Raw genomic sequence first — 20,628 nt, 5'->3', positions numbered from 1 at the left:
TCCCCCATCCTCTGCCTCTTACATTCTTTTTGCCTCGTCTTCTGTATGTTCCCTGACCTTGATGTGGGGTGACACGGATGTCCTGTCTGTAGGTGAGCAACCATCACTTATTCTCAGCGCTCTGAACAGCTTACAAGTCTCTACATTAACCCCTCAGCACTGTACCGAGAACCCTCTCTAATTACAGTTGATAGAAGCACAAATCTATTCAAGTAAACATACAGCTCTAGCTGATCCTATCCACCCCTTCCAGTCTACCCTCAGTTTCTATGTAGACAAGACTGGCCTCGAACTCACAGAGATCGGCCTGATTTTGCCTCCCACGTGTGTACCAGTGTGATCAGCTATAAGCATACAGACTTTAAAAGCAGTTTGATAGCCTGTCCATTCAGGGATATGACGTCAAGGAGACCCCCCCCCCACTCCAAGACTTTCCTAGTTGTAGGTTTTGGCTGTGTTTACAGCAGCAGAAATGAATTTCCTCTTTCGGTGTTGACCTCGAATACAATCAAGAGAGCTGCCACCTGCTCCCATGAACAAAAGTCTTGCCACTGTTACAGTTGGTACATCTTGCCTGGTAGGTCAGTATTATAGCGTGCAGGATCCAGTACTGGGTAAGATCACTAATACTTTTCCCAGAGACACACAAAACAATGCAGACTACCGCCATGGCTCTTGGTTAGCCACCATAAGAGAAAGTAAGAGCCTATTGTTCTGAATCAGATGTGCTTGAGATGTTGGGGAGATGGTCTCCTGTCACACCTACCGTGTTATTTTCTAGGTGCCTGGCTCACTCTTCTGCTCAGAGGGCTTGGTGGAGAGAGGAGTATGTATCTTACTCTCTAGCACATCTGAAGGGCAGCAGTGAGAAACTGAGACTGATCATCTGCATACACACACACACACACACACACTCTGATTGAGGCAGGGTCTCACTGTTTACCCCTGGCACTCCATGTAGACTAGGCTGACGACAAACTCACAGAGATCCAGTTGACTCTGCCTATGCAGGGATGCTGGGATTAAAGTCATGTACCACCAGCCCTAGCGGTGTGTGTGTGTGTGTGTGTGTGTGTGTGTGTGTGTGTGTGTGAGAGAGAGAGAGAGAGACTCCTTGATCTATTAACCACTATTGTTGTTAGAAATGAACTGAATTCCAATTTGTAATCTTGAGTTTAGTATTATTTTTCTATAAACTCAATGTTTGTATAAAATTTATAGAAATGTTATTAGCCTTTATATATATGACACACAAGGGAGGAGTAATGAATTGACTCATGGTTTCAGTGGTTTCTATGGTGGGTAAAGGAACTAGGGTCCAAGTGTAACCCTCAAAGACACACCTTCTTCCCCAGGACCTGCTTGCTCCTCTTAGGGCTCATCTAAAGTTTTCAGACATGCAAAAATAATGCCACCATCGGGGGACCATGTGTTTCACATCCAAGGCCATGGGGGACATCTCAGACTAGCGTGGGCAGGTGCCATGTTTAGTTACATCCACCACACCCTCTACTGCTCTCTCTTCCCTACTTCCCATAATCCTCTTCACTTCCATAAAAGTCTGCCTTCTTCTCAAGCCATCTCCCTACCCCCACTCTACGCACATATGAGTAAAAACATGTTCCACTTTCCTTCCCGTGTCTGGTTAATTTCACTTAGCACAATAAACTCCTGTTCCACCCATCACTTGTAAATGACATAATTTCATTCTTTGTTATAGAACTAAATAAAGACCCATTGTTGACACCGGCACCTGAACTGATTCCATGTCTTGGCTATGGAACAATGATATATATATGTGTGTGTATTTGTATGTATATTATATGTGTATAGCATGCTTATTATATATAACATTCATACATATATAGTATGACTGATTTTTTTTTTAGTGTTCCGCAATGAATCTGGGGACCGCTCACTTTGTCAAGATGGACACTAACTTCATACATACAATAACTGGGGCTTGTCTTGAAATCCTCCTGCCTCATCGTATGTTCTAGGATTACAGGCCTGTATTATCATCCTGGCTCATTTCCTAAATTTTAAGTGTGATTGTATTATAATTTAGAAAAGCATACAAAACACTGAAATCAACAACATGAAATGGTTCTTAAAGTCTATATGACTGAAGTGGAGATCTCTGATTTCCTTGTCTTGTAAGACCAAACCATGTCTAACTGGCAAGGGGCCGCTGTAGAGAATGCTGCTTATGGAAAATACTTTCTGAAAATTTTACCATCCTATGTCCCACCAGCCAAGTCGGGAGTTTTATAGAGTACTTTACAATAGTTTGATTGTCCTTAAGGAAAAATAAAGACAGAAAATGCTTCTTTCAATTTTCAAAAGTTTCATGTATTTATATATGGGTTTCTTGCCTGCATGTATATCTGTACACCACATGCATGCCTGGTGCCCTTGGAGGCCAGAAGTCATGTGATTTCCTGGACTGGAGTTACAGATGATTATGAGTTACCATGTGGGTACTGGGAAATGAACCCTGGCCTCCAGAAGAACAGCCAGTGCTCTTGACCACTGAGCCTCTCTCCAGTCCCTGAGCTTTGTGTGTGTCTTGTCACCTTGGGACACCATGCGAGAGATGAGGACTATCATTTGTTGCCTTTGAAAGTTGCCCCTTTGGTAGCTCTGCCTGTTGAAAACACAAACTAACATAGAGCTGCTTTAAATTTTAATTCCAAGAGCCTGATGACTTGGTCCCTGTTTGGACAGAGGCTTCGGATAAGCAATAATAGTCTCATGGGCATGGCAGCGTCATTTTGCCAACTAAGAACTTGTAGATTTCCACCAGAGCCGCCTTGTCTGGCAGGGAGTCATCTCCCAGGGATGCCCAGGGTTGAGAAAGTGGGACACCCACATATTCCACATGATCACAGCCACAGCAGTGCCAAACACAGGAGAAGTTGCCTTGGATTCTAGGCTGGAAGGACAGGAAATCTGGAGGGAAGACAACGTGCATCTGCTTCTAATGGGCATTGCCACTGCACTTGTGGGTGCCAGGTTCAGCTTCTCTAGTGGTCATCTGGGTGCCACGGTTCCTTAATAAGTCCCAAGTCTGTAAAAGGAGACTGCACGTTGGTTTCCCAGCCATCCAGACCTGAATAATCACATGAAACTATATTAATTACAACACTGTTTGGCCGGTAGTTCAGACATATCCCTAGCTCTTATATCCTAAATTAACCCATTTCTATTCAACTGTGTGTTACTGCGAGGCTGGGGCCTACCAGTGTCTTTCTCCTTCGGCAGCTACATGGTGTCTCTTTGACTCTGTCTACTCTCTCCTTGCATTCAATTTAGTTTTCCCACCTAACACTATTCTGCCATAGACCAATATTCACAGCATACAGAAAGGAATCCCACATCACAAGACTCCAAAGAAATCCTAGTCAGAAGAAACAAATTGCCCACCCTCTGCACTTCACATAGCTCCCTACTCCTTTCTCTTCTTCGCTTCCTCTCTGCACTCCTGTGCATCCCTTTTCCTTCCTCGCTGCTTCCTTTCCCCACTATAGCATCCACCTTTTCTTTTCCCCAGGGCAGCTCTCACAAGTGAGTATAGAAGGGTTATGGTTAGGACAGGACACCATAAGCAAGAGCTTGTGGGGAAAGCAGGGCCCTCGAGAAGTACAAGCAGGGAGGGCAGGGGCAGACAGACATCATGGACAGCAGTCACTCCTCTATGTAGAGGCTAGCAAACAGTCAGCCCCAGGCCGTCTTTGATCATCTATCCCTGTCCTGGTAACCAGAGCCTAGATTCTGCCTAGGAACAGGGCATTTGAGGGTGCCATTGACAGTTGCTTCAGTATCACAAATAATAAGCCTTCACAGACATTTAGACTGGTTGTAGCCCACGATATGGATAGTTTGTTACTTCAACAAAACAACAACAAAAAACAAAATTAGAAAAGCTTCCTACTTGAAATCACTTCCAAGCTTTCAGTACTTTACAAAGAACCTGTTTACCCTTGAGTTCCGTTTCTCAGACATTAACATTTCACCATCCTTCCCCTGTATTTCCCTTCCTATCTCTTTCATTTACTAACAGACACTGCCCATCCCATGTTAAGGATGGGACCCAGGGCCTTTGGACATGGTAGACAAGATACGAAAGCTTGTGGTTACCTCTGAGCTATATCAAGACCTTATTAATACACATTTTAAGGATGCTTGAGGTTAACTGAAAATATTGAGCAACACTATTATTATATAGTTCAGATATACCCACAGCGACCCACACAGGGTTCCCCCATCTTCTATCATCATACATTAATTTGTTTGCTATAGTTAATCAGCCAATATGAGCACACTATTATTAACTAAAGTCCTTAATTTAATCAACTTTCCTTACTTTTTGCCTAATGCCCTTTCTTATTTCAAGACCCCATCCAGGATATATTACATGCAGTTATCATTTCTTTTTAGGGTCCTCTAATCGTGACAGTTTCTCTGAATTTGCTCACTTGTTTTTGGGTTTCTCCAGATAGGGTTTCTCTTTGTAGCCTGGAACTCGCTCTGTAGACAAGGCTGATCTTAAACTCAGAGATCTGCCCACCTCTGTCTCCCAAGTGCTGGGATTAGGGATGGGTGCCACCACTGCCCAGCTGACATTGCTCACTTTTGATAATCCTGACCCCTCTGGGGAGTGTTGGGCAGATATGCGGTAGGTCCCCTCTACAGGAATGTATCGAATATTTTCATCATGATTAGACTTGGTCTATGTGTCCGTGGGAGGAAGGCTGCCGAGGTCAGGTGCCATTCTCCTTGGGTCGCACCAAGGCACACATGATCAGTGACTCACCGTCCTTGATAGGAGTGTTGACTAAGTCTCCCCGCTGTAGCCTCCTCCTCTTTTCCTCCGTCTACGAGGCAGCCACACAGCCAGCTCACACTGAAGGAGGAGCCTGTCTTCCACTGTATGGATAAACAGCTTGGGATTCTACACAAAATCTGCCTCATTGCTCACATTTTATGACTGCTTCATGCTTTGAGTCAGAATCCATTTGACTTGGATTTTGCTTTTGCTTGCTCAGCCTGTTGATTTAGCATAATTATTAATTCATGGAAAATTAGTCTGATAATCTAAGATGTGAAAGCTAAAAACACTTTCCCTTCTGGGCACTAGTTAAAGTATAACCTGTGGTTATATGGAATTCTTTGCTTTAAATTAAAATATCTTAAACTAGCTTGAAGATTCAAGACTCAAAAAGGGAAGAGGTGTTCAGAAGTCTCTCGGCTGAGGAAATGCCTTTGTAGGGAAATGTCCTTACTGCCGCCGCCAAGCCTGATGACCTGAGAACACCTACACATGATGAAAGGGGAGAACTGGCTCCCACTGACTCTCTTCTGACCTCCACGTGTGTGCCATGGCACGCGTGCACACCCATCCCTACACCCCCACACATACACGCATGTTAAGTGTGTGGTGGCCTTGAAATCTGCTTACAAGTCTATGGTAGTCCTCACATGATCCTTAACATGATCCAGTGCCTCTGAAGCTGGCAGGGGAGACAAATGCTATACCCAGGAGGCAGAGATCAAAGAGCCCCACACTGATTTCCACAGTGATATTCCTATCAGCACCGTTTGTACTAACGAGAAAAGACTCTGAAACCCAAAAGTGATGGGATAGCCAAGCGTGCCCGTGTCCTCACTGATAGTTATGTAAACAGTCGGAGAAGAATCCCCAGCACTTCAATGAATAAATGAGTAAAATGTAAACAGAAAAACTTGTGTATTCATCTATGTGTACGTGTGTATGTCTACAGCACGCGCATTCTACAGCACGCGCATTCTACTGCACGTCCAGGCCAGAGAACAACTTTCTGCCGTCAATCCTCTCCTCCTACCATACGGGTCCCAGGGACTGAACTCAGGTCACTAGGCTTGGTGGCAAGTGCCTTTATCAACTGAGCCATCTCACTGAGCCCAGATAATTCTTAAAGAGCTGGGAGTGGTGGTTCACACCTAGGACTCCAGGCAGAGACAGGAGAATTACCAAAAGTTCAAGCCAATCTAGCTTGTCCATCAAGGCCTGGTCTCAGAAACAGAACAGAACAAAACAAAAGCAGAGCCGTATGATCATTTGTGCAGATAGGTATGTATGTATGTATGTATGTGTGTGTGTATGTAGATAGATAGATAGATAGATAGATAGATAGACAGTCAGACAGATAGATAGATGGATCTCTTTCCCCACCCTTATATTTCATGACCAAAGAGCTATAAAATATTCTCCCTAGGGAAAAAAGATAAAACTCCACCCAGCAATACTGGAAGACCTGGCCCATTTTAAACTGTCACCAAGCAAAGTCCTCCTTACCTGCCTCCTTACCTTCCACTGCCCCATAAGCAAACAGAAAGACTCAGATAGCTACTCAGAGAGTTCCCTTCCCTTGCTTCCTGCTGGTTGCTGCAAGCAGCTAGTTTCCTGGAGGAGGAGCCTTCTGCCTGGTAAATCCCAGACCCAGAACACTCTGGCAAAGAAGCTGGTTAAAAACCAAAGAAAACTGTTGTTCACAGCACAGGAATGCAAAGGCTAACCGACTGCTGGAGCACGTGCCAGAAAGCAAGTTTGGCATGTGTGAGATCTGGGTTTGGTCTCTGGAACCCCCACCCTCCCCCTGCCCCACCATACCAGCCCAAACCAGCTTAGCACATTAGGGAGTAGCCCTGGGGTGAGAGAGAAGGAAAATGACAATGAAGCCCAAGCCGCTCTACCAACCCCTCAGCTACCCCACTCTCCGTTACCTGAAGACACAAACACACAATGTTCTATACCTGGCTCCATATGCAACATCCAGTTCAAATGGAATATGATAGCGATGAATTGACCAAATAAAACTGGCGTGTAGCACATAGAATGGGTGTCACCTTTGGTATAGATGTTGGACTGGTACACACCAAAATGTTATCAGTGACTGGCTCATACTGGTGAAATCAGAAGAAGCTGTTTGTGTTTTTTGTTGTTGTTATGGATTTTTCTGTATATAAAAATAGTTATTATTTCCATATTTTTTAAATATAAAGGCAGCTGTAAAGCCAGGCCTGACAGCACTTACCTATAGCCTAAGATGAGACATAAGCCAGAGAATCAGTTGGGCTCACAAATTCAAGACCACCCTGAGCAGCATGGTGAGATACTATGTCAATGGCATGGATAGAGATATAGCTCAATGATAAAGTATTTGCCTAACATGCCTAAGGTCTTAGGTTCAATGCCCAGCACAAAACTAACAAAAGCTGAAGTACAATGTATAAAACACAACCTTTTGTTTACTTGTTTAGTTTTTTTCAAGACAGAGTTTTTCTATGTAGCTTTGGAGCCTGTTCTGGGTCTCTCTTTGTATACCAGGCTGGCCTTGAATTCACAGAGATCTGCCTGCCTGCCTCTGCCTCCTGAGAGCTGGGATCAAAAGTGTGCACTATCACTCTCTGCACAATGTTTTATTAATCATGCAATTTTAAAGATTTTTTTTCTTCAGAAAGTGAGTAAAGACATAATAAGTGCTTCAAAATCCTATACTCTGTTTTTAAATAAGCCAATTATTGTTTGCTTCATTTAAATATTTTGTATATATTGTGTATGCACACATGTGAGTGTGTGAACGTGTGAGTGCAAGAGCACGTGTGAGTGCATGTGTACGTGTGAGTGCGGGTGCACATGAGTACAGGTGCACATGAATGCAGGTGCACATGTGATTGCAGATACATATGTGAGTGCATGTACATGTGAGTGTATGTGTAAGTGCAAGTGCACACGAGTGCAGGTACATGTAAATGCGTGTGCATGTGAATGTGTGTGCACGCGAGTGTGGGTACACGTGAATGTAGGTACACATATGAGTGCAGATACATATGTGAGTGCATGCGTGTACATGAGTGCATGTGCCCGTGTGAGTGTGGGTGCATGTGTGAGTGTGGCATACGTGTGAGGCCAGCAGACAACCTTAAGCCTAAGCCATTAGCCACCCTGTGTTTTTGAGACAGGATCTCTCACAGACTATTCTACTAGACGAGCTGGCCAGAGAGCCCCAGCAACCCACCTTCTGTGACTCCACAGCTCTGGGTTTATGAACGTGTCCGGTCACATTCGGTTTTATGATGTGGGTTGTGAGGGTGAAACCCAGGTCCTCTCGCTTGCACAGTGGGTACTTTACTGACTGAGTCCATCCCCCCAGGCCTCCAGATTAAATGTAGCTTTTTGATGTTTTAAAGATGTCACCATGTAAATAATATATAAGAAATCCCTATTAACTAGAATAATTTATTTATCAAAATGAACTAATTCCATTGGAACGAGGCAGAATGGCCCCAAGTTTGAGAACAACCTGGGCTATATAGTGAGTTAGAGGCCAGCTTGGGCCACCCAGCAAGATCCTGCTTTAAAAACAAAGCAAAAATAAAAAACAATGACCGCACAACAACAACAAATCCGAACCCAGCAGGTAACAGAATATTTGCTATAGTGTTTTCCATTGCTCAAATTCCTTCCCTGGGGAAGCTTAAACAATGGCTGCCCCACTCCTAAGGTCCAGCACCAAACCAGATACATTCTAGGTTTACTCTGGAGAGCCAGGGAGAGCCAGTGTACACCAGGCTTTCTTACAGAGCTGTGGGTGAGGGCTTACAGCCAGGAGCAGGTGTGGCTTAAAGCAGCCCCACGGGGAGGTCAACACGCAGCATAAATGATGACCGCATCTACGTGCAATATTCCTAATCCTTCCTAACTTATATACTTCTAACGCCTCCCTGAAGCCATGAAGGAAGAAAGCGGCGCATTGTCTGAGAGAATAATCCTGTCTGACACCTTCCCCCATCACCTTCAAGTTTCCCACATACATTTTCCATTTTCTTTCAGGAACACCAACTGTTTATAACTTCACAGCCATTTTCCATCATGCTGTAGATTTAAATTCTGAAGAGATGGGGTTTTATTTTCTCTATCTAGAAACATAAAGACATGTGGAGTTTTGAACCTGAGAAAGGCCACACAAAGACCTCCAAACTGACTTGAGTCAATGGTGCCCATAGTAACAGAGAGGGCACAGCACCAGACCGGTATCCAGGATGCTGAGAGCGGGAGGTGATGCCGCTCCACCTGCCTCTGATCTTCCAGGTGGTCCTGGGGCAGATTATAGAAGGAAACACACACCTGGACCCACAAGCCCCTGGAGGTGTAAGGTGACACACAGGTGGGGGTATAGGGTTTTGGTCAGGTGGCACCCAAGGCAACTTAGGCTGCAGATGTCTTTGTCCCGTGTGCCCCGATAATCACCCCTTTTCCCTCCTCAAAGGATTCTAGGCTGTTCCAGGGGGAGGAACTTCTGTGGCTAAGGAGCCAGCTGCCTCACGCCTTCCTTCCTAAAAAGCCGAGAGACGTCGTAAGTAAACACAGTAAATCTTCTGGCGGAAGAACAGAGACACCGCCAGTTTGGTGTCCCATTATCCACACTACAGGATATGCGTGCCAAGGGTATGATGATAAAGAACACTACACACAGAAACCTCAACTCTATCAAAACCTTTAACCAGTAACAAACTGTCTGGAGTTTCAAGCTCTCCCTCTGAATTCCTAATTCTGCAATTAGGAATAAAGACCAGAAAAGAAAAACACTGATGAGAGATCATCCGCACTGGATACACTGCTTCTGAAAGGACCATGCACCCGTGCGGGGAACGGTTTCAGCACCCAGCTATCCATGGCTTAGGGCATGTCTCGGCAGTCACACTTGAGGAACCAGGATGCTATTTTTGTGAAAGATGGCCATCAGTGACACGCTACTCCAAGGTGCTGATTAGCTCAGAGACCCCTTAGGGACAGAGTTTAAAGGACTGTTATGTGAATAGGTGGCCCCAGGAGAAAGCAGCCAGTCTCTGGGTTACCATACATTTGTGGTAACATTAGTAAAATAGTGCATTTTAGACCTGCCCATCTCTTACATTTTTTAAAAATTGTGCCTGGAGGCAGTGGGGGAGGGAGGCGCATCTGCCTCGGTGTGTGTGTGGAAGTGAGGAGAAGAGACCTGGATGTTGAACCAGGTCCTCGGGCTTGGTGGCTCGTGCCTTACCCACTGAGCCATTTTCCTGGTCCACTTCTCAGGTTTTGATGCATACATCTGTCCACTGTTAGGGTGACTCCGCTCTTACGGTTCCCATCTCCAGCCACCAAAGAGCCCTGGAAGGCAGGAAGGCTGAAATGGTACCCCCAGGGCAAACCAGATGCTCAACAAATTCCCAGTACATGTGTCCAGACATGGTGGCATGACTGTGGTTACGCAAGAGACAGAGGCAAAAGGATTGCTTGAGCCCAGGAACTTGGGGCTAACCTGGACAACACAGCAAGACCTGTCCACCTCATCTTTTTCAATAAGGAAAACCAAACCAAAACAAAACAGTTACAACAGTCAGCCTAGTATATTTAGATGAGTTCAAAGCACTTTCTAATCTTCAAAGCCTCAAGGTAAAATCAAAACCCTTTGCTTAAACACATGGGATGGTTGGTCTGGGCCATGGTATGTGCTTGTAATACCAGCACGTGGGAGGCTGAGGCAAGAGAATCAGGAGTTCAAGGCCGCCCTGAACATGAAACACTGTCTCTAAAAAGCAGAAAACAAAATCAAACACTATGATAAAACAGCAATTGTGAGGTCTACGCACAGCATTCTGGGAACTCTAGTGAAGCAGCCATGCCTACAACTGGAGGTCTTCACCTTGAATCTTCTTTACAGGTTGTATTTGAGCTGATTTTGTTTTGTTTTAGGATTATGAGTAACCTTACCAAGAAGGTAGTAAGTATGGGTTTAGCAAGCATCTAGGATGAAGACTGAGTGGGTAGGGCCTTGACCCCCACCCCACAGGTGCCACCTGGATGCAGGGAGAAGCCAGCAGAAGGCTGGAAGAGTATTCCTGCCCGAGCCCTCCCCACCTGGACTTTGCAACATGAGCAAAAGGCTCTTTGACCCTGCACTCCACCCCTTTTCTGCCCTGACTCTGCCTCCACCCCCCCCCCCCCAGTACTGTGACCCTGTAAGAGAGTTCACCAGGTCAGGTACAACAGACACATGAACAAAGACCTGAGGGACATGAGCAAGTCCTGATGAGAGCCTGGGACTGTGTTCTGACCACTGAGCAACAGCCAGCGCCAGGGCTGTGTGGAGCCACACACAAGTAGCCGACAAGAATGTGGATGAACCAACAAAGCTGGTTTCTTGGGAAGGCCGGTATCACTCCTGGCGGGAACCAAGCCCTTCCTGTTTTCTCAGCCTAAGGGATTCTCTGTCTCTGTTTCTCTGCCTCTCTCTTTCTGTCTCTCTCTCTTTCTCTCTCTCTCTGTCTCTCTCTCTGTTTTTCTCTCTCTGTCTCTCTTTGTTTCTCTGTCTCCATCTCTCTGCCTCTCTCTTTCTGTCTCTGTCTCTCTGTTTTTCTCTCTCTGTCTCTCTCTGTTTCTCTGTCTCTGTCTGTCTGTCTGTCTCTCTCCTTCTGGTATTTGCAGTGTTGTATTACATCAGTTGTCCTCATTCCTGATACGCAGGCCTTTCCCCCACTTGCCTATTACTACAGACTTCTCTCTGTAACTCTGCTTTGAAAGACACCTTGGGAACAAGTGGAGGGGGAAAGCAGGCAGGAACGAATAGTTTAGATTTTTAGTTTCTAGCAGAGCGAGATCATGTCCTGTTCACTTTTATAAACCCCACAGCACAGTGTGGATAAGCTGATCCAGTTGTCACAACCTGGCAAACCCACTGGTTCCTAAAAGAAGCTGTTTACTAGATTATTTACATAGATATCTATTTTGTAAACTTAAAATTTTATTTTACCAGCCCCTGCTCCCTCTATCATGTTTTCTGATTTGATTTTCCAGGTTTGTCCTTTAGGTAAGGGATGAAAAGGCTGTGTAATTGGGAAAACTCCTCGAACTGATTGTTCTGCCTTTTTGGTTTAAAAATGATAGGAGCTGGGGGAGGGGCACTTGACTAATACACATGAGGGTCAGGATTCTATCCCGAGAGAAACAGAGAGAGATGGAGAAAAGAAAGAGACTGAATTCAGCAACACAAAGTTAAACTACAAAGAAACAAAAAGACCTGGCGATCATCGAGCCCATTGTATAAAAACATTAGCAATAATCAGCTAAGTACAATATAACAAATTATAACAATCTGCTGATCTTTTAATGCAGGAAAATAACCAGAAGAAACACAAAAATATCTTTAAAAAAATACAGCATCATTGCCACTACACATGAAAATATTTCCATAAAAAAGTAATCTCTGATCAAACATTGAACTTTCCATCACTCTCTGGGTTTCCGTCAGGTGATCTGTACATTCTTCTGGGATTTCCAGCGTTGTCAGTCCCCGACTTCAGCCAGGGACCTGCACTGATCAGTCCTCCTGAGACGGGGACACTTCCTGTTAGACATTCAGTACTTCAAGGCTAATATTTAATCTTAATTGGCAAAAAGTTTAGTGCAAATAAAGTTATACTTAGCTGCTTGACACAGTCTTGATGGTTTTAACCCTTACCGCTTCCCCAGAGTGACCCCAGTTCTCCTGAGTACCAGCTTTGATCTTGAAACCTACGGGAAGCTGACAGAGATGATTCTGTTTGCTACACAGGGATTTTCCCTGCGGGATGAAGACTTTCAGTCATTACCCAAGTAAAAAAACCAAACTGCTTTTATACCTGGGAAGCTCACTTTGGGTTGATACAAAAAACCAAACGATAACAAACAAACACAAACAGGGCCTGAATGGTGCTGTTTCTCTGGAGAATAGAGTCAAGGTCACACTTGGCCTCTCCTGTCTGCTTCTCTGACCATTGGCGAAGATACCCAGAGCAGAAAGTTGTCCGTTTGGTTTCCACCATAGATGCTGCTCAGAGGAAGGCTGGGGCACAGGACTGAGGAAATCATGTCAATTCTACACTCTCCAGTAACAATTTTATTTCACCGGTTGGAATGCCAAAAGGCATGTAAAGAAAGTGAAGCGAGGCCATCTGACTCCAAACTTGGTGCTTTCCACTCTGCCAAGGCTTATTCTGGAGATGAACAGAAGCCAGGGAGCTTCCAGCCAGAGAAGACTGCGAGCTACGTCAGTTCTGCGAACTGCCTCTCTTTGACGCATCTGCTCCCTTTCTAGTAAGACCTGGCACTGCCTCAGAAAACACTGTGCCTTCCTGTGCCCAGACCTGGGGCACATTCAGGAGAGAGGGACCCTTTCCAGGCTTGAGTGCCTGGTTCTGCTTTTGTATACATTTGATAGCCCAGACATATGAGACTTTAAGAAGTTGAGGTGACCCTCGAGGACGCCATTTCACGGGTCCTTTCTCTTTACCAACCCCTAACAGTTTGTTTTCCCTGGGTTCTCTCACCTACTTAGTAGCTTATGTGGGGATGGGGGTGGGGGACTCTACCTTCTGGAGACTAGCCCACCTCAGTCACTGTACTCTTCTCTCTCCTTTAGAGTGTGGAATTTCTCATATTGGTTGGCCAATTTCCATTTGTTGTGTTGAGTTTTGAGTCTAGCAGCCAAGGAACTCTTCCGGGTGACATTTCTAGACACTTCCCGGCTCTTGACCTTCCTGGCTGGGGAGGAGCTTTGCACTAAGGGATATACAGGGAAAATGGGTTTGCCCCGGGGCGCACCCAGGAGCTGCCATGTTTCCCCAGTGACATTACCCGTCAGATACTGCCATGGTTTCTTGCCACTGACGTCCCGGATATTCACCCGAGAAGCCAACCTTTGCACTAGCAATTTGATGACTCCCTGGTGGCCGTGAATAGCTGCAAGGTGCAGCGGGGTATAGCCACAACTGGACCTCACGTTGACATCGAGCGCAACCCCTGCCTTCTGGGCTCCAGAAATCAAGCCCTGAAGGGCAACCAGGTCACCATGCTTTGCTATCCAGTGCAAGGCTGTGAACCCCGTCAGGAAGTCTCTGTGCAAAGCCAACTGCGGGTCCTCCCAGAACAAAGCCTCCACACGAGGCCAGGAACCACTGGCAAGCTTCACAATCCATTCATGTTCTCTGGCATCTAGGGGGACAAGTGGTGACCTGTGCTCAGGAGATCTGTGGGGTATCATGGCTGCAGATCCATCCCTGCCGGGGACCCACGAGGTGTGTGGCTGACCTGCCACAGCATTAGCATCTGGCAATTTCTGTACCAAAACAATATCCACCCTTGGGCTGGGCAGGGCTCCTGCCCTGGAAGTTTTCCTGGACCGAGGTGGGCGCCGGCTTCTTTTCAACAAGTCATCATCAACATGCTCCTCATCAGAGGAGGAGGAGGATTTGCTTCTCCCACTTCGAGCGCTCCTCCTGAAAGATCTCCGGAACTTGGGGGCTGGCCAGGGCGAAGCCTCTTGAGGGTTGTCTCCGAGGTTTTTAGCCACTGTTGGGACCTTCTGAGAACTGGGCGCATTCCCTCTATTCCTGAGGCTCCTCCGGATCCGACTGGGGCTGCCTTCATTTGAAGACACAGACAGGCCCTCAATAGGATCCCTGAGCTCTCCCCAAGAGGAAACTCTCAGGACGGGTTGCAGCCACTCTTCGGGGGTTCCAGGAGACTCTTTGGGTCCACTGCTGCTCTCCTCGCTGCCGTGGCTCTCTTGATCCACAAAGTCATTCAAATCCTGGAGGGACAGCTGACAACGAATGCTTCGAAAGACAGTGGGTGGGGGGTTCCCGGGCCAGGATTCTGAGGACTCATCAGGAACCACAGGCAGGAGGGAATGAAAAGACAGTTCGGGCTCTGGCAGCGCCGAGCGCGTCTCCAAGACCCCAAAGGCGGTTTCCGAGGATAGCTGAAGGAAGTTGTCTGGCAACACCGACCAGGCGCGAGTGGGTCGTTGGTTCCCGGCCTCGGGCACCTGCGGGTATCTGGCTACCCACTCTCGAGTGCGCTGCTGCTGCTGCTGCAGCTGCTGGGTTGAATGGTTCGGGAAGCCGGCTGTAAACAGCTCCAGCGGTTCACTGGAGGGAGCCGGGAGGGGCGGGAGAGCGGGCGGGGACGTCGGGCTCCCAGCAGCCTCGACGGCAGCCCGAGGCCAGACAGGCGTCGCAGACACCGGTGCTCGTTCAGCCGAAGCTCCTTCCCGCAGCCACCCGGGAGGTCCGAGGTCATCCCGGGCAGGCGCGGTGAACTCTGACTCCTGGCAGGAGGCCGCTGGGTCCTCGAGATCTCCAGGAAGAGGCTGTCCCTCAGGGTCCCCCCAGCCATTCTGCTGGCATTCCCAGCAGCAGCGACCCCGCGTCTCCACCGCCGCACACCTGCCTCTGGTCTGAGCAGCTGCGGGCCCCGGTGTCCTCCGGCTCGGGCTGTCTTTCGGGCCGTGATGTTCCCGGGTCGCCTTCCGCGCGCTGCTGCCCGCTAGTTCATCGCCACCTGAATCCACTCGGGTCGCCGCACCTGCCGGCGGCTTCTGTGCCGCCGGGTCACGCGGGCGGCGGTGGCCCCGCTGCGGTCCCTCTGCAGGGGTGGGTCGCTGCAGGCCTTCCTCCCCCAGCAGGTCCCTGTACCTCCTCTTGAGCACCACGTACTTGGTGCCGTCGGGGTCCTGGCGCACTGCAGCCACCGAGTTCACGAAGCCCTTGAAGAGCTCGCGACGCTGCTGCTGCTGGCCGGGAGGCACGTGAGGGTCGCGCAGGAAGCCCTTGAAGTGGCTCAACAGCTCGGCGTTACGCACTCGACCCCCGGCCTGGCACAGAAAGTCCAGCAGTGCCTCCTGGCTCAGCTCTCCGGCCATCGCTGCCAGGTCCCTGGTTCCCGGGGCGGCTGCGTCTCGAGCTCCCAGCGCACTCCCACTCCGACAGAAACACGGGCCCAGCGAGTGTCACCTGCGCCCGGGGCGGCGCCACCCGCCTCCATCAGCCGCGGAGACCGGCGCCGCCCGCATCCCCGAAGCGCTTCGGGAGGGCCGAGGGTCCCCAGGGTCAGGTGCCTAGGCTGAGTCCCCGCGCGCAGCCCCGGTGGCAGAGGGCGGCTCCCAGGCCGCCCCTGAGCGACGCTGGCCTGTGGCAGCCGGTCCCCGCAGCGAAAGTTCCCGGGATAGGTCGGAGTCGGTTTCACCTGCGCGCTGGCTACGCCTCCTGGGCTCTGGGGGAAGGGCCCGGCCCGCCTCCTGTACCTCCGCCCTCTGATGTGTCCCCCAACCCCCGCCACCCATCCTGGGTGAGTCAGGCTGGTCCACCTGGGGACAGCGCTGGGAGGTGAGGCCGAGGGCGAACGGCTCTGCAGGACGCCCAGGCTCCCCGGGCCCGGGAGGTGCAAGGCAGGTAGGCGACCGGTTGTCCCTCAGAGTGCCCTCCACACAGGAAACAAAGGCAAAAGGAGGTCGGCTCCCTTCCTCTCTCCCCGCGGCACAAGTTACAGTCCACGCGGGTGGGGGTCCAATAGACAGGCTCTCCACTGTTTCTCTTTATTGACGCGGTCTAGGGAGTGGCTTGGAGTTCCCAGTGGCAGGATTGGGACCCGGAAACTCCACCTTGATCTTGACCAAATCTTTTCTGGTTTGGCGATACTGAGATACTGGGAAGGCCTCTCCCGGGGCACAGGCTTCAAGGAGTTCAAATGCACCTCCCTAAATCTGTGCTGAGAGCGAAACCACTGACAGCTACACCCAAGGTTGGTTTCTGCCTTTCTTTTTCCTGCATTATTGTCTTACAGTTACAGTGCAGGGGGAGGGGGATTCTCTGTCAGGGAGTTTATTGCCTGGGGAGCCAAAACCAATAGGAATTATGTCTCCCTGGCTAAGGTATTTGATACCCAGGGCTGTTTTGTTTTTTATTTAGTCTAAGATTTGTGACTAGAAGAGATTCGTTCCATCTGTTTCATATTGACCACTTGATGAAATCTTTGCTCTGAGAATGGAAGTTTTCCTCCTCGCGTTTAAAATGTTGAACACGTGACACAGGTCTGAGTCCACCCCCAGGCTGAATGCTAGCTTGATCTATGGGAGGACTGTGTGGTCCACCTTGATCCAGAGCCTCTTCTAGAGTGGTACTAAGTATTTCCTTGGCGTCTTCTGAGGAGGGGAGAGTTAACGTACAGTGCTTTCTCTCTTTCTCGGCAGCAGCTGCTACTGCCCTCCGTTTCTGTCTGGTCTGGGTGCCTCTCCTTTATCTTGAATCCGTTTGCATGTTGTGCTTTATCTACAGGATCTGTCTTTTGTAGCATCAAGCGCCCTCCTATCTCAGAGCGGCTTGTTGCAGCTGCCCCTCCCCACCTTTCCCCAACTGCCAGCGCAAATGCCAGCGTCAGCATCCTCTCGTGACAGCCACATTTTGAGCAATAAACTCCATTTCCTCCTTCCCGGGCATTTGACACCTTTCTCCTGTTCTCATCTCTTACTCGGCTTTGTTTTGCAGTTCTGGATCCTTCACTAAGAATATCTCGAGTATGTCGGTCCTATGATTGTCAACATGCTTTGACATGGACGTCTTCTAGCCCCCACCCCAGGAGTGAGGATCGAACCCAGGGCCTCATTCCTGCTAGGCACTGTCACTACTACAGACCATTCTCAGTGATTGCCCGATAGGCCACATCTAAAGTGCTTGATTTAAAATCCCAACAGTATCCTGGTACTTTTCCATGAATGACTTGGAATCTCTGGCTTTAAATTATCTAGGTCAGAAAGAAGGACTATCTATTTGGAGCAGTTTCTAGAATGGAAATCCAGTAGTGGGTTGCCATGGAGAAACCGTTCCCGCTGATGTCTCCATATAACGCTGAGACCCCTACAGTAATCATTCAAGCCAGTGTTTTCTGCTCAACTTTGGCTCGTCATTATTTGCTGGTGTTGGGGCTCAGTGGGATTCGCAGGTGTGGAAGGGGTCCAAATGGAAACCTCAAGGGGCCAGTCAGGAGAAGCCCTCTTTGGTGACTTACACACATATATATGTTGAGTTGCACAAGTGGCCAAGAGGTAGAATGGGGGTCCCAACTTCGAATACTTTAAGGTAAGAGAGAGAGGGGAGGGGCAGATGTTAAAAGTTTTGACACCATTCACCCTCAGTTGGGGGTAGAATTACTAGGTCCGCAGTTGGTTTGGTTTCTGGATACCCAAGTGGTTTAGTGTCCTCTTACCTTGAGATAAGGGGGTGGTTAGCTGGAAGGCTCTACATCCTGTATAAGGCACCTCCCTGCTTTCCTCATATGTAGTTCATTGTTTCCAAAGGTATTTATCTCTTGGCTACATTGCTGGGCACTGTGAGAAGTGGGTATATATAAAGAAGAATGTTGAGATATATATGGAACTCTGTGTTGGTATTAAAAGACCAGAGAAATGACATGAGTTTGCTTGCTACCTGATTTAGGAGCAGCATGTACCATAAGCTGAGGTCCAGGGGTTACAGGAAGGAAGAGCTTAGGCTTGGCTCAGTGAGTGACCACTTGCATTTTAAAAAAGTAAGCAAGACCTTTAAGACAGAAGACACTTCTGGGCAGAGGGCTCTGACTTTGCTCAAATATTTTGGGGAACTAGCTGCAAATATAGCTGCTTGGCTTTAAGGTAGAGGGGGTGCAGATGTGTAAGAAGGTGGGGGCCAGAGGAGGGAGAGTTAGGGGGAGGGGATAGTCAACCCCTGTCCCCAAGGCAGAGAGCCCTTTAAGAATTTTTCAGAGTTGCAACCAGATCAGATTTGCATTTTAGAAAGATCTCATAGTAAACACTAATTTAGAATTATGGTTAAAAAGCACATGTATCAGAATGAATAAAAAGGACACAATGCACAGCCGAATTTAACCAAACTGAAGACTGCATCAGAGATATTAAAATGTAAAAAAGTACCGCTTAAATATAGGAATTTCAAAATAAATAAATACATAAGCCTTGTGCATGCCTTTAATCCTAACACTCAGAAGGAAGAGGCAGATGGATCTCAGTGAATTAATTCCAGGTCAGCCTGGAATACATAGCCGAATTCTAGACCTGCCGGGGCTATATCAAAAAAAGGAAGGGGGGGGGGAATTGCAGGATGTAAAAATAAAATATTTCTTTAAAGAAAAAAAATGAGTTGGGTGCTCAGGAGGTTGAGGCATGTGGATTTCTAAATTTGAGGCCAGCCTGGTCTACAGAGTGAGTTTCAGGGTAGCCAGGGCTACACAGAAAAACCCTGTCTTGAAAAACAATGAAAGAAAGAAAGAAAGAAAGAAAGAAAGAAAGAAAGGAAGGAAGGAAGGAAGGAAGGAAGAAAGAAAGAAAGAAAGAAAGAAAGAAAGAGAAAGAGAAAAAGGAAGAATATGTTCTGTGTATTGGGGGTTAGATTTGAGGATTACTTGAGAGCAGTGGTGACCTTACTGTTTCTTATTACCTTAATAATCTTACAATCATTTGACTATAGGAGAATATGTTATTCTTTCATTTGACACTTAAGAGCAACAAAGTAACAAGGCTGTATATGTCGGTGCACCTATTATCTTAATAATCCTCCAATCATTTGACTAAATGAGAATATGTTATTTTTTCATTTGAAAACAACACTTAAGAGCAACAAAGTAACAAGGCTGTATATGTCGGTGTACCTCTTTAATCCAGGGAGCAGGAGCAGGCAAATGCGAATTGTGAGTTGAGACCATCCTGGGCTAAACAGCCAGACCACCTCTCCAAAGGGAAAAAGAAGACCAGTGTGTGTGTGTGGGGGGGGGGGGGGAGGTTAAGCTTCCCAGGAGGAAGCATCCAGATGCTACTGAGATGCCCAGGAAAGAGGCGAAAAAGGTTTGAGTTCAGCAGAAGCTGAGAAAGGTGAACAGATGGATTCAAGAGATACTTAGAAGGTGAATTTAATAGGACCTGGCACCAGAGTCGATCAGGGGATGATGAACAAGCTTGGCAAGCTCCTGAGTAGCTGAGAGGTGGTTGGCACCATCTCTCTGCTTGGAGAGAAAATAGAGAAAAGGTAGTTTGTGGAAATACATAAGGATGGTGAATTCGACTCGGGGCATATTAAATTTGAAGGGCCATAAAAATAGAAGCATCTAGAAGATAGCTGGCAATATAAATTTAGGTCACCAAAGGTATGACATTCACATCCATAAATGGTCATTTAAACCACAGGAGAGAAAATTGGTTAACAAAATACAGACAGGAGGGCAGGAGCAAGAGGCCGAAATGGCAATTCCCAGAGAGGAAGAGGAAAAGCCTCCTGTGGGGACTTGGAAGGGACCTGGAGAGGGAGAGGAACACCTGTGTCTCCGAAGAGCCGGAGCAGGAGGGACAGCTTTCTGGAGACGGTGCCAAGGTTGATAAGAAAGGAAATAGAACCAGAGCTGGCAGGTCACTGGGGCTGATCTGGAACAGTGCCAGAACAGTGTAGGGACAGGGGCAGGTTGCAGAAACCTGAGGGGTAGGTGGGGTCAGAGAGTGTTGGGGGAACTGACCTACTCACCCCTGGAGAGAAGGAAAGAAGGCAGACGTAGGTACAGAGAGCATCATCAAATCACGGAACCAAGGTTTTCATCTTCTAGGACAGGATATGATCTTGCGTATGTGCTGAGGGAAAAAAGCCAAGGGAGGCTAAGTGAAGATCTAGAGCCGAGTGAATAATTGATGCAGTAGGAAGTGGGGGTAGCATTGGAGTCCAGAGATCAGGGGAAGGAGAGAACCATGCTCC

At 47.7% G+C, this 20,628-nt stretch overlaps 2 protein-coding genes across 12 annotated transcripts in view; one reads left to right on the top strand and one right to left on the bottom strand.

Annotated features, from left to right (window-relative positions):
• Positions 1-12,185: 12,185 nt before the first annotated feature.
• On the bottom strand, positions 12,186-16,075 carry Sowahb (sosondowah ankyrin repeat domain family member B). Its single transcript, XM_057772149.1, has one exon. The coding sequence runs from the start codon at positions 15,762-15,764 to the stop codon at positions 13,452-13,454; it is 2,313 nt and encodes a 770-aa protein (XP_057628132.1). The 5' UTR covers positions 15,765-16,075; the 3' UTR covers positions 12,186-13,451.
• A 199-nt stretch (positions 16,076-16,274) lies between these two features.
• Positions 16,275-20,628, top strand: part of Septin11 (septin 11) — a 121,664-nt gene continuing 117,310 nt past the window's right edge. For 10 of the 11 annotated variants that reach the window (XR_009057248.1, XM_057771627.1, XM_057771624.1 and 7 more), the window contains exon 1: positions 16,574-16,642. Coding sequence is in view for 9 of the 11 variants with exons in the window: in XM_057771627.1 (XP_057627610.1) it covers positions 16,589-16,642 (54 nt within the window). In the remaining 2 variants the exon portion in view is untranslated. Of the gene's footprint in view, positions 16,294-16,573; positions 16,643-20,628 lie in introns of those variants that run through there. The other variant, XM_057771634.1, reaches the window with a different exon arrangement.

Source organism: Chionomys nivalis, chromosome 6 (genome assembly GCF_950005125.1).
Source record: "Chionomys nivalis chromosome 6, mChiNiv1.1, whole genome shotgun sequence".
Lineage (NCBI taxonomy): Eukaryota > Metazoa > Chordata > Mammalia > Rodentia > Cricetidae > Chionomys > Chionomys nivalis.
Note: the sequence above shows the minus strand (reverse complement) of the source record. Positions and strands in the feature narration are given on the sequence as shown.

Bases quoted from the DNA above. Each gene is read 5' to 3' on its own strand.
- Sowahb (XM_057772149.1), bottom strand. From the start codon at position 15,764: ATGGCCGGAGAGCTGAGCCAGGAGGCACTGCTGGACTTTCTGTGCCAG.